The sequence below is a fragment of the Ammospiza caudacuta genome, chromosome 4, assembly GCF_027887145.1.
Source record: "Ammospiza caudacuta isolate bAmmCau1 chromosome 4, bAmmCau1.pri, whole genome shotgun sequence".
Lineage (NCBI taxonomy): Eukaryota > Metazoa > Chordata > Aves > Passeriformes > Passerellidae > Ammospiza > Ammospiza caudacuta.
In genome coordinates this window covers 21,920,864-21,934,557 of record NC_080596.1, presented here as the reverse complement: position 1 = coordinate 21,934,557, position 13,694 = coordinate 21,920,864, and the positions used below count along the sequence as shown (strand labels likewise).

The 13,694-nt window shown below is 44.7% G+C and overlaps 1 protein-coding gene across 3 annotated transcripts; it reads right to left on the bottom strand.

Annotated features, from left to right (window-relative positions):
* Positions 1-6,531: 6,531 nt before the first annotated feature.
* On the bottom strand, positions 6,532-13,259 carry LSM6 (LSM6 homolog, U6 small nuclear RNA and mRNA degradation associated). Of its 3 annotated transcripts, none has more exons than XM_058804153.1 (4): positions 13,171-13,250; positions 12,142-12,254; positions 9,056-9,169; positions 6,532-7,540 (listed from the first exon to the last, which is right to left on the bottom strand). In XM_058804153.1, the coding sequence occupies exons 2-4, from the start codon at positions 12,233-12,235 to the stop codon at positions 7,506-7,508; spliced, it is 243 nt and encodes an 80-aa protein (XP_058660136.1). In that variant the 5' UTR covers positions 12,236-12,254; positions 13,171-13,250; the 3' UTR covers positions 6,532-7,505. The 3 variants fall into 3 exon arrangements, with proteins under 3 accessions (XP_058660136.1, XP_058660135.1, XP_058660134.1); XM_058804152.1 differs by lacking the exon at positions 13,171-13,250 and adding an exon at positions 12,796-13,019 and having other exon boundaries at positions 7,191-7,540; XM_058804151.1 differs by having other exon boundaries at positions 7,192-7,540; positions 13,217-13,259.
* Between the last annotated feature and the right edge of the window lie 435 nt (positions 13,260-13,694).

The window sequence follows — 13,694 nt, the reverse complement described above, 5'->3', positions numbered from 1 at the left end:
AGATGCTTGTGAGAATCACAGGAGCCTTTGCTAACCCTCCCAGCCCTGCTGGACCAGCAGCAGGATGTCTCCTCTTCACGGAGCCAGCCTCCCTTCTGGGCACCCCTAAACAGTCCTTGCTGGATAAGATTTCTCGCAGGAGCTCACGGAATTAGCCCCGAGCTCTTTCCCTGGGGTGTTGTCCCGGCTGTGCTGTTTCCCCTCCCGCCCTGCTGTGCCCATCCCTGGGGGAGCAGCGCTGCTCCCGGGGCTGCCCGGGCTCAGGCTGCCGCTGCCGCCGGCGCTTACCTTGGGACACGCTCGCTGCCGGGCTCGCTGCCACCACTGCCCTGCCAGCCTGCCCAGGACCATCCTTTCAGGGACCTTCCTCGCCTGCTCCTCGAATGGGAAGCGCAGCAGCTGTTACTGCTAATACCCTCGGCAGCTCTCTGTCAGCGCCCAAATCCTGCTTTAATCAGATCAGGGTTTCTCTTCACATCCTACCCCTTTTTTTCTTTTTATTTCTTTCCTTTTTTTCTGGTGTGTGTGTATGTGTGTCAAATGTCCAAGTTTCTTCAATGAAAACAAAGTCAACTCGCAGGGAAGGGAGGGGGAGACCCACAGCAAATCATGGGGTTTGTGTAGGACACCCTGAAACTCCTCTGCAGAGGTGCAGGATGATGGGACTTTTTCTCACCTTGCCCTCTCCACACACACATCCCCTCTTCCATGCTGAAGCAAAGCAAAGCCACATCAGCCCCCTCCATGTGCCCCCAGCGGTGTGCCCCATCTCTCATGCTTACATGGGATTAATTTTGGCAGTAAAAGCAGAATTTTGCTACAAAGGCTTGGAAGGTTCATCCCATGTGCCAGCCTTGTCAGAAGGCGCCATCAACACCCCACAAATCCCCCGAAGCTGGCACAGGGGACCAAACATGTGATAAGTGTGACTGTCCCCCAGCACATGAGCTGTATTCATGTCCAGGCTGTCAGCCCTGCTCCTTGCCTGAGCTTTTCTGCAGCTGTGCTGGCAGTCAGTGGCAGAGCTGATCCTGTCCCTTGTCACTGCAGATGCTCTGGTGATCAGGGCTCTCTGATGACCTGGCCTCTGTCACCAGGCTCACCCTGCTCCCTGCCAGTGGCTCATTCCTGCCACGCCTTATCAGTGATCCTGCTTGGGAAGTGACCATTGTGTGAGGCTGTCCAGAGGGGGCATCCTGGTCACCTCTGCCTGGGACAACCCCCAAAAACTGGGGGCAAGTTTGCAGATGCTTCACTTATTAGCACTGTTCCCATCCCTGCCCTGCTCTGCAGCCTGTCTTTTGGAAGAGACACAAAATGCCAGGCTGGCACTGAGGTTCTGCTGCTGACAGCCCGGCTCTCAGCAGGTAAACTGGTTGGAAAGAAAGGAAACTGGTGGTACTGGGCTCTCATCAGCCTGCTCTCCTCTGCATTTGAAAGATGCCTTAAAATCACTGAATTTCAAGATATAATGTAAATCTTGTAGTTTTCTTTACTTTACTCAGGGGAAGTAGAGCACAGGTCAGAGGGAGGAAGGACAAGTTTGCATTCTTGATTCTGTTCCAGCCTCTAATTGCCCATCCTTCATACACAAAAGAGAATACCTTTATGCTGTATTGATGACTAATCCTTTCCTGAAACCAGCTAGTCTCTTATGGTTTTCTTTTCCTAACTTATTCCTAAAATCAGGGAGGGCCATTTCTCCACTGACTCCCACCTGGAAAAAAAGGAAAAGCGGCCAAGTGCAGACCCTGAAACAGCAGTGCTTGGTGTTCCCTGGAGCACAATGCAGAGCTGTGGGGAGAAGAGGCTCAAACAGATCCAATCCATGTGTAACAGCAGAGGATGTAGGGCAGGACTGAACTGTCCATGCTCACTTCCAAGGCTGCAGCAGCCTCTGGCAGGGCAGGGCAGGGCATGCTGCTGTTCACAGGTTCAGCAGCAGCAGTCAGATGGCACTGCCTGGACAGTGTTAATTGCTGGGCTGATCTGAAATACAGCCTTACACAGCATTTACCCTCACTGCCTGCTCTCAAACATAGGAACTCCGTGGCTTGAAAGCCACAGTCAAAGCAAATGTCACAACCATCTCCTCCTCAGAGATGGAAAAAGCTGTCACAGTCATTACCATGACAGGAGCACCTACCAGCAGCTTCCAACTGCTCATTCAAATGCCAAGTGACAGGCAGATGTTTCCAGGAAGAAATACAGCCCTCTCAGAGCCTTGGGTTGCATCACCCACCAGGACAGCATTGCCTCAGCCTCCTCTGGCCAGGGCTGTGACCTGCTGGAGTCACTTGAGCTCAGCCGGGCTCTGACAGACCACATGGCACTGCTGGAACTGGAGAGAGGTTTGCTTCTTCTTGTCATAACCTCTTCCTTAGCAGGAAGCTGTCAGGAGAAGGGGACATAAGACAACTTACACTCTGCCCATTGTTTTCCCAGCAGTGTTTGTGTAGTGGATTTCTAGAAAAAAAAACCCCACGGACCGCAGCTGGGAATTTGAAGTAACACTAGGACAACTGTGCATGCTCTGTAATGATTTGATAAAGATAGAATATTAACCATATAACTTGAAATGTCACTGATAAGTGCACAGAAGGATTATAAACCCCATAACATTGCAGGTTCTCTGGTGCAGAAACTCTGTCCTTCTTGCAGGCTGCTTCTACATCTCCACATCAGCAGGGCACAACAGGGCCAGCAGATGTGGAGCAGGTGCAGTGGAGATCAGTATATAATTTGGGCATGGACATAAGAAACTCAGAGCTAACACTCCAGAGCAAGCTTGTTGCTTCATTAACAGGTTTGGGAAATACTTTGCTGCTGCAAGATAATAAAGGTTTAATGAGTTAGAAGTTCCTCCTGGTCAGCTGGCAGCTACCTGAGTCCTATAACAAAGTTTGAGGGGGCTTAGGGAAGAGTGGGCAGGTTGATCAAGTAGAGAGCTTGAAGGTGGCACCAGCTGAGTTCAGATCACAAGGAACTGATCATTAAACCAGCAAAGCTGGCAGCACCACCTTATTTAAGAATATTTCAAGTAATCTTTAAAACAAAGACCAGTGTCCAGCTGAGAGATGAGTGGTTAAAAACCCATGGTAGTCCCACAGGGAGAAAGGAGAACTATCTCCAAACTCAGCATCTCAGGGGCTGACCTATGCATGCCTGTGCCTCTGTGTTTGGGGAGACCAGGATGTTTTTCTGATATTTCTGATAGTTAGGCAAAACTAGGGTTGGCAAAAGTACTGGCAGGTCCTTCCACTTTCATCCAGTTGACTCTTCTTGCTGTTCTTCTGTCACTTACTGAAGTGTAACAGTGACTAAAATGTTGTAGGGGATACAGTGTGGGTAAATGAAGGTGGTATGGAATGTAATCTTACCCCCTAAAGAGTTGCAGCTGAACCAATTACTAAAGATCAGGAGCAGGCCTGATGTTAACAGGCCACACATGTAGCCAGTAAGAACAGTGTTATAAAAGAGTGGATTGGTGGGATCTGGAGTCAGATGGCTGCTGCAAGGACCAGGAAGAGTCAGTGCTTAGAGGAGCTGCCTATGAGACATGTTGAGAAGGTAGGAAACTCTGGCAATATGGAATCCTGGCACTGTAATGATGATAGAACTCTTGATATATAACAAAATGTCACTTCTGGGAACAAACTGACCCATACATGTGCATGCAACATACATTGTGAGCCTCTTTCCCTTACAACTTGAAACCAAAATAACCCTTTATTTTATTTGGTAGCTACTGCAACCTGGGCAGCTGTTCTGCTCTAGAGGAGGGGTTGAGGGGAGGGAAGGGAGAGAAAGAGAAGTAAGGCCTAGCAATGAATAGCTTAATGATTGCTTTAATAAGACTGAGTAAGATGAGGAATACAGACAACAGGTAAAATGCAGATGCTGGACTCCTCACATGCACACAGCATTAGTCAGAGGCCGCATGGATTTCCCCACAGTATGCTGCATAGAGGAGATGCAAACCATCCATGGAGAGCTGCTCTCCCGTTTTGCCACTTGAGCTATTTTATAATTTCCACACACAAAACCAACCCTGTGTTCTAAAGGATGATCTCCGTCTCCTGTTGCTCCTCTGTTAGACAAAGGCAAGGCCAGGCAGGTGGTGTGATTGTGGCACTGAGTGGCAGCTGCTGTGAACTCCATTTGGGTGACCTGGCAGAGGGACCCTGTGGCTGAGGGTCCCTTGTTCAGGATCAATACAGCAGCCCAGGAAATTCCCCCTCCCATCTGATTTCAGGCCTTGGAGAAGAGTTTGGCACAGGAATCCAAGAGTTTGAAACTGCTGACTGCAAAGCTTGCTTGCTTTCAAAACCAACACAGGGCTGGAGCCGGCCATGGCTGTGAGCTGGGATATGAAAGATCAGGCATTGCTCTGGCACCATCAGTCACACATTGCAAGGCTGTCACTTTGCAAACACTTTCATGCTTTCTTGTCTCCCAGGAACAACACAGCTGTGGGGCACAGCTGGTTTTCAGAGCTGTGAAAAAGCCTGAGGAACTAGTGGCCAAGTCATACCCAGAAGGGCTCTCAGTAGCTGTTTTGTCATCATAACATCACAAAAAAGATAGAAAAAACTCAAGTGAATGATGTGGAGCATAGTTTGCATTAGATTCCCTTCGAACTAAGAACCAGGTGGAAACAAATTCTAAAAGTGAGTAGTCATCAGGGTATACACCTTTAAAAAACCTTCCTAGCATGCTCTGCTCCCTTTATATAGGGCAACTCCAGGGCACTCCAGGCTTTGGTAGGGACCTGGCTTGCCTCCTTCTCCCTCTTCCAGGCTTTTCTCTAGTTTCCACGAGGTATGCTGTGCTGCTGCTCCCAGCCAGGCTGTTGTTTAAGGGCATGTGCCTCAGTTTGGCTTTTCCAGCGCAAGAAACTTGTGCTGGATGTGGGTGTACAGCAAATTTACAATTACTGCTCTGCACGGTGTCTGTGAACTGAATGTGTCACTGAGGGTGGGGGCAGTGGTTGAATGGCCATGGTTTCACAGTGTGATCTCATTGCATAAAAGTTCTGACTATGAACATGAGTGCAGCTTCAGCCTTTGAAATTCAGTAATTTTTGTTAGTTTTGGATTACTTAATTTTGGGTACATTTTTCTAAGTAGAGTAATGGACAAATACTTGCAGGTGTTAATGTTTCATGGTCAGTTCTGATCTCAATGAGCTTGATCCCAAAGTGAAACTTTTTTATACACAGGTATTGGGGCAAGAGCATCAGAACATGGTAAGTGATGTCACATTAAGAATTTGTAAAACTGGAAGTCAGTGATTGTAGGAAGTAAATGCTTCATTTCTTTTGCTACTTTTGAAATTTAAATTTGAATTACAACAGCTGACCTTAAATGCAACTCTTCCTGTCTACCTCACATAGTAATGATGACTTCATGACCTAGAATACATTAAAAAACCCCTTGGCATGTAAATTACATTGTATTTATATTTATAAAGTGTGTTTAGTATGTGATTAGACCACCAGGAGTAGCAGATTACAACTGAAAAATGTTCCATAACTAGACTTGTAGAAACTAAACCAGTCAAAAAGTTAACAATGCAAACCCTTGATGTTAAATCAAATTCTGCAAAATGTGTTGCTATACGTGGGTAGGTGTGTGGAGGGGGAAAGAAAGGTGGAGAGGGAAAAAAATTAGTCCTATACTAAAACAAAAAACCAAACAACAAAATCTAGACAGTCTCCAGGACTGAAAGCAGACAGTCACCTGCCAGCTACATAGAGATGACAAGGCAAATGAAAAATTGCATGCCCCACTTGGAGGTACATCTTCATTTTTAAAAAAGTCACTTACAGAAGAGCAAGTTGGTGATTTCTCTTATATCCTGGACCTTTTTCAACCCTTGTCAGAAAATTATAAATTATTGAAGCATATTGTACAGTAGCAACTATATTTGTGTGTTCTATCATGGCTTCTGAAGTGCTTAATGTGGAAAGGTTAACTACTGATTGCAAAATAATTTAGAATTATTTCTTCATCTTGAAAACCCGTAGAATTAAAATTTGCAGTTCTCATTCTCTCCCTTTGATAACTGGAATGCTACTATTTCCTGCTTGCATCACAGCTACTTGGGAAGAATGGGACAATGCTATATTCTCACAGTTGTCTTGTGTTAATCCATCCACAACTAAAGTATTTTTGTTCCTGGAGGCATTATAAACTGTCCCAAGAATAAAGCCAGGCTTCAGGAAGCTCCTGTAAAAAATTGGCTCAATGACCTCACCAAGAGGTACATTACCCTAACTTATAACTTCATCATGAAGAACAAGAAAACATTCTGAGTGTGTGATGTTAAGTGCAGGAACACTCAGGTGAAGGAGTATCTGAATTTTCAGAGTTGGTTTGGGTTTCTTCTTGGCTAACTGCATGTAAAAGGAGAAGATACATTTATAAATTGCAATAAGTATCCATGTAAAATTGAGCTGCTTTTATTCACCATGCTTTGATTATCTACGAACATTGTTGCAAAATACACACAAACAAGTTCCCTCTCTGCCGTCAGCTCGGAGGCTCCCCCTCCCTAATGCACACCCCATACTCTAATGCACTTCTCATTCCTGGCCAGACAAAGGGAATACAGAGATGGTACCAGGTTGTGGAGGGAATGGATGGGAGAAGGAACTGGCTGGAGAGGACACATGTGGCATGTTTATAAAAGCTTTCAGATTCCTAGTGCATTTTCAGGAGTAGATTTAGGTATTAGTTAAAATTGCTTTTTACTGAAGAAGTCCATTGTGTTTGGTAGAGAAGCACAAGAAAAGGTCACCCCGAGCACAGGAAGGGTGGGGGGGTCCCCAGGCAGGAGGTGAAGTAGCTACTAGGCTGCACTGACACACCAACTGAGAGCTCTTCACCTCTGACTGACTTCCTCAGCTGGCACAGAGCTTCCTTTTCACCCTTAAGGCTTTTCTTCCATTTGATTCAATTCTTTCCCCACCCCTAACTGTTGAAGTGTCACTGTTACATCCCTTGATTCAATCCACAATTCAAGATTTTTTGGACAGCTGAACTTTTTAGCTGATGACTCTTACTAGCCTGGCATTTAAAGCTGACCCTGTGTTTTCCAAAAGGGACAGGTCATTGTCACAACACTGTTAGCATTTCCCTTCCCACAATCAGTTAAAGTATTGTTCTGCCATTAATACAGAGCTCTGAGTTGCAATTAATCCATGCCTGCTTACCTTTCAATCAGTACCTTTGTAACTGTTAGCATAATTAAATGAGCTGTTGCTTCAAATTAGTCTTGCAGCACTATTACAAGCTTCCTTTTTATTTTTCTTTTGTACAATGGAACAAAGCAATGCTTTGAAACAAAAGCATTCAGGCAGTTTACACTCACATTTACATTTATTTAAAAAAATGCTTAAATACTTGTGTATTTCACCTGTGGATTTTGAACTACAAATCAAATAGGGCTCATCACTTCAAAGAGGCTCACAAGTACAAAAAACCAGCCTCCTTCTGCCATCTTCACATCCTCCTCTTCTGGGTGCTTATGTACAACACTGAAAAAGAGAAAGTGGCACACAGAAGAGGGCCCTGGTAAATGACATGCAGAAGCCTTTTTATTTAAAACATCTTATTTCCATGGCATATAAATTGACACTGTAAGAGATCCCATTCAGGATGAACAAAGCCAGGCAACCTTTAAGTCCAAGTTTCAAAAAATGCCATTAGCTCTAAACATTATGTATTACTTTGGTTCAGTATTTATTTCATTCATAGCCCAACTATGCTCCAGCAGCTGTAGCTGAACAGAGCAGGAACAAAGGCAGTGCCCTGCAGTATTGCTGAGGGGAGCATGAGAGCTCCTCAGCAGCAGAATTACAGGTGTCAGACACTAATGCTGTGATCTTTCAATAAGAGCTGGAAATCCCAAGCACTTAAGGCAAAGCTAATGATTAGTTATGAAGGAAGAGACATCTTCCTCCTGCTTGGCTGATGATATCCCCAGAACAGATCCAGTCACAACATAAAATGATACTGTGCTCCTAAACCTGCCACACGTCTTTAGTTCTCTGTTCAGCCTGTTCTTGAGCCTTGTGCCTCTCATCCCCTTGTTTTAGCTTTCCTAACAGATTATTTCCTTAATTGATTATCCAGCTGAAATGTCACTCCAGGCCTTAGCATAATAGTCCAAATGCCAGGCAAGAAACAAGGGTTGGTCTCGTTTCAAGGATTATTTCTCCACCCAAAATGCTCTTTTACACTGCTGCCACATTCTCTGACTCTTTTTCTAACGTGGGGTTTGGTCCTTGTGTCTTTTTATTCCTTCCCTCCTTGCTGATTTCCATTTTCTTCACAAGCAAGTTGGTCACACTGCTTCATTCACCTCCTCTACAAGTCTCTTCACTTCCAGCTTGTGAACCTTTTCTATTTTTAGATACTCTTCTCCCTGGCATGTCCTGCTATTACAGCCTGATACCAGAGAGTCATTTCAGGAGCCTGGGATTGTCCTTGAAGTGCACTAAAATCCACCTACTGCACTTGGATATTCAAAGGCTCAATATTAAAGCATGAGTGGTTTTTTTTGGTTAGTGGTAAAATCTTTACTCAAAAGATGAAAATAGCCTCCAGGACTAAGGATAAGCATTCATTCAGTCCTGGAAAACTGCTTCACCAGAAAATATTTGTGTCACTGTAATATCTGCACTGTAGCATAAATTTATGCAGTAGCTTGCCTAAAAACACAAACTCTTATGGTGCAGAGGCCATCTAAGCAAGCAGTAAGTACAAGAGAGTAAGCCTGTCAAACAGGAGAAAATAAGCTCCAATAAGGCTAGAAAAGAGCATGCTTCTCTAAATGAGCTTCAAATCCAGAGGAAAAAAGGACCACAGGAATGCAGAAAAGCACAGACCCTAGAAAGTGGAACTGTAAAAGGCAAATACTGTAAAGATTTCCAAGAAAGAATATTAGTTTTAGGCTTACAGACAGCTTATTTACACCTCAGCCACCCCTCAAATTCAGAATATCAAACCACAATTTTCTCATGTGCAGTAAGAGAAGGAGCAGGAATTACCATTATTTCCTCGGATAAATGCATCTCCATATTTGTTCTTTAACTGTCCATTTACATATTCCTCAGTCTGCTCCAGAGCTATGTTCATATATCCATCCAGGCAAGCCAGGACACCTGAAAACAGTGGCAGTTTAAAAGAGAATCAGCTTGAACTTATTTTAAAATAACAAAAATGCACTGTGCTTGAATAGCACAGGAAAAAAGCCCACCCTGTATCCTTATAACAAACTAAAAACCCAAGTATGGACAGATGTCTTCAAAGAATTCAGCTGGACAAAGGAATCCCAACCACTCTGGTAGCAATGGTATCAGTTGGTGTAAGAGTTGTGGGAATAAAAACAAAAAGTTAAGGCATTATTTCAAAAGATGGACAATTTCCATATTGAAAGCTTAAGCTGTCCCTTCTCACTTGTGTTTTAAGCACACACCAAAAATACCTGGGGCATTAAGTGCAACTGGATAACCTAAGGACAATGCTATGTAAACTGAGTTGTCACAAAACTTGTGAAGGATACAGCTGAAAAACAACCCTTTTAATACAGGACAGCCTACACATATTTGTCTTCATGCTTACAGAGCTAGGAGAACACTGTCTGCAAGTCTCTGTTTTGATATCAACAAAACTCTACACATTTTTCAACAAAGGCCACTGAAATCTTCCCACAAAAATAAAATTACACTGTTTTGATAATGCAATTAAAGAAAAAATCTTTCATTTGCAATATCAGATGACTTTTTTTGGATCAGGAATATACACATTTTAGTGTAATACAGCACAGAGGTAATACAGCTTTTTACAAGTTGCTTTATCTTCCTCTTGCTTGTGGGTTTTCCTGACTTTATCCTTGCACAGACAATACTACTTAAATAACTTATTAGCTACTATAATAACTTATTATATTAGAAATATATTAGCTGTAATTAGGAAGAGGGAGAAAACTCAGGACACATTCTCATTTTTCAGAAATGTCACTGCAGGATCTTCTAGTTAATAATCAGGATTCAACTTCTTCTGCAACTTGTCATGGCTTAAAGGTTTTTATTTTCCTTCCTGTTTCTCTTCTCTGTCTCCACAGACATAGGAAAAACTAGTCACAAAGTGCCACTAAATGCCCCAAAAAGACCCAAACAAAAGTCTAGATTCTTTTCCACTCTAATAGTCCTGAGGTATCCACACAGGAACAGAAAAAAAAATATGTTTGTACAAAATTAAAACTGGACCATGTAGATTTACCTGAGCTACATACAACTCTGTAGGCCATAAATGCAGTATTTTCAAACTCTTTTGCTCCTAGAGTGCATTCATGGAGTGCAGTTGTTTCATTCTCTTCCTACTTTTCTTTGTGCTTACTCTTACACCACTAATGGCATCAACTATTATCACTGCCCATCCTGGCTAGCAATTTTCTGTTTTATCTGTATGTAGAGATGCTTTAATGTACATATCCATATTTACACACAGAATCCATACATTAATGTACCCCTGATAATTTCCCAGGGCTTCCTGACTTGGACACCTGCAGCACTTGGCAGTGGCTGAAGACAGTTCAGTCACACATCAGCACCTGCATGAGGCTACATTGGTGCTGGTGTGGAGGCAACAAAAACATCAGCAGCACAGCCTGGGGGAGAATCTGGGCAAATCTGCAACAACAGCCTGAGATGCTGTTTTGGAAATATTTGGCTTTTACAAATGTTGGTCACATTTTTGCAGAAAACAAACTAAGTGCATATTTTTCAAACAAAAACACTACACGGATTTTCTGTCACAAGAGTGCAGGGAAATAAGGAAGGGAAGGGGGGAAAATCCAGTGACAAATAAGGGTATTTAGGGAATTCTTGTTCAATTAATGTGGTGTCAGACTGTAGGCAAGTTACACTAGCTCTGCTGAGAGGTAAGTTCATCTACAGCATTTACAAATGGATCTTACCAAGGGAGAGGTAGCAATGGTCTCAATGAAAACAGGAACCCAAATCTGGTTTGGCCCTGCCTTGTGTGTACCCTCAGGTAAATGAGGACTTGCTTTAAGTGACTTAAATGAGTTCTCTCTACATTCTCCTGCACTGAAGAATTTACAGAGAGGCAGCAAACCTCTTAAGCCCCCAACGCCATCTGAAGTGGTCAGACAATGTGGTTCTCAAATGAGAGACTGCAAATTTTGTCAGCTGAGTGACACTGCAGGGAAACAGGAAGGAGTAAGAAGCCACTGCTGGCTCTGTCAGTGAACAATTTAAAACTGTCCTAGCAAAAAGATTCCTTGTCACAGCACAAACAAGTCTCCTCCCACAAGCGCCAAGCTAAGCCACTTGAAGTAAACCTCTCTGAAGAAGGGGTCTGTTGCAGAACCATAATGTTTAAGTCATTACAGAATAAAATTTCTGAGCACTGCAGAGATTAGTTTTGACTGAATTTGGATACTGCTACAAAAATTGGTCAGGTTGATACTGTTATCCTAATTGGAGCAGGACCAGGACATTTCACTGCACAGAGGAGTTTAATTTACTAGTTTTAAAAAATCTATAATCCTATATACATGAAGGTATGCTGATAGACTTGGCAAAAGCTACACTAAACTTTTTCCTGTATCTCTGTGAGCCTTGACCCAACACAGATCTAGGCAGTTGTTTAACTAAGAATGTCAAGAATGTTTTTCATCATGTAAGAATTCTATTATGAATGACAGCAGAGTTTAGTCTGAAGCTTTCCTGGATCAAGATCTGTATTACCTAAATAGAGAACAAAAAGCTGAAGAAAAATCTAGTTCCAACAAGGGGTGTTTCTGGCCGTTTCAGGAGTTGTAATTCCAGACAATCTTTCCAAGCATCAGTTTAGAAACTCAGAATCATCCAGTTAATCACCTGTGATGAAGGTCACTAATGATTTAGATCAGTAATTTTAATTTCTAAATCCCCTGTTGTTACCCCTCCTTATCACTTTCTCCAGGGTTGATTTTCTATTTTTACTGTCTCTGTTCTCACACTCCATTGTTCTGGATCACACTGTTTTTCTTTTCTATTCCATGCATCTATTCCAGCCTCCTCAATGAATTACTTTACTCACTGTGAGAGACAGATGGGGAACTTACCTCGATAATCAACTCCAGAATTTAATTTTACAACAACTGGCCTTCCAATGATTTGTTTTAGGAAGTCACTAGGGGTTTGCTTCCGTAGACTCATCTTGATCTTCTCTGGCAAGCTGAGAAGGGAAGAGAAAACATTAGGATAAGAGACGTGCTTCCACATTATTTTAAATACTCTGTACACACAGGCAGACCCCTGATTTGTAATACTTTCAGTAGGAGAAAATACTGAAGATGAAAAATACTGAGATGAAAGCAAAACTTTAAGGGTTGAGGTGGGGAGACAGAGCTCCTAAAGCTATTGCACTCAACCTTCCCTTTGGCATTTTTATTACTTGTGAAAGCATGACTCAGAATCCTTGTTTGCCACACTGTAAATCTTTTAAATTTCCAACAGTGCCAAAGGCCTTATCATCCCTAAAACCTTTTGCTAAAATTCTTTTAGAGGGCTAAGCCTAAATAGGTGTTTCGTGTCTTTAGGGGTGGAGGGGGCAGCCCATCCATGCTCTATACCCGGAAGTCTGTGCGAGAACAGACACAAACAGAAGAAAAGCATAAATACAAAAGCATGCCTTCAGATAATAAAACAGACTAAGTTAAGGCTCGTGATTAAATGACAGGGGAAAGATGCTGTGATTAAAAAGGCAGCAGGCGCACCCAGTTTGGTGCAAGACCCCTCTCAGTTCTCGCTTGACTTCTGCTCCAACATCGCTTTGTTCGGCGTTGTGAGCAAAGGCAGAAAACCCCCGCACGCTGCCGACTGCATTCCTCTGCTTCCCGGGGCAAATCGCAAGGGGCGATTGCAGCCGCGAATCCAGGGATCCTCACTGTTCGCCCATCAACACCCACCGCCGCCAGCGATGCCCGGGCCCCGCGGCTGCGTTCCCTTGCCGGAGCACACACGGGAAGCCATGAAAAACCCGCGCAGCTCCCTGACAGCGCAGCCCGGGGAGCCCCGCACGGCCCCGGGCCGGCCCTGCACTCCCCGCCCGCCGCCTCTCCCGGCAATTCCCGGGCCGGCCCCGCACTCACCGCCCGCCGCCGCTCCCGGCAATTCCCGGGCCGGCCCCGCACTCACCGCCCGCCGCCGCTCCCGGCAATTCCCGCGCCCTGCCCGCCGCTCCCCGCCCGCAGCTGCCCCGCCCCGCTACGGCGGCCGGGCGGGACAGCCCGCGCGGCGCCCGAACGCGAGGCAGGCCCGCGGCTGAGGGCGCGCCCCCTCCTGCCCGGGGCCTCGCTGGGGTTGGGCGCTTCACGACCCCCGGCCCTTCGCGGAGGTGCGCGGGTTTTTTGTGGCTTGGTGGGATTCCGCGCAAAATAACATCCCATGGGAGAGGAATCTTACAGGATGTCTTGTGGAAAAAATCTTACAGGGTATTTTGTGGGGAAACAAACCCCACAGGGTCGGTTAAGTTGGGAAAGGCCTCAGAGATCAGCGAGTCCAGCCTATTACCGAACTGTCAGCCAGACCGAGGGCCGCATCCTGGCTTTCCTTAAACACCTCCAGGGATGGTGGCTCCACCACCGCCCTGAGCAGCCCATTCCAGTGTCCAATC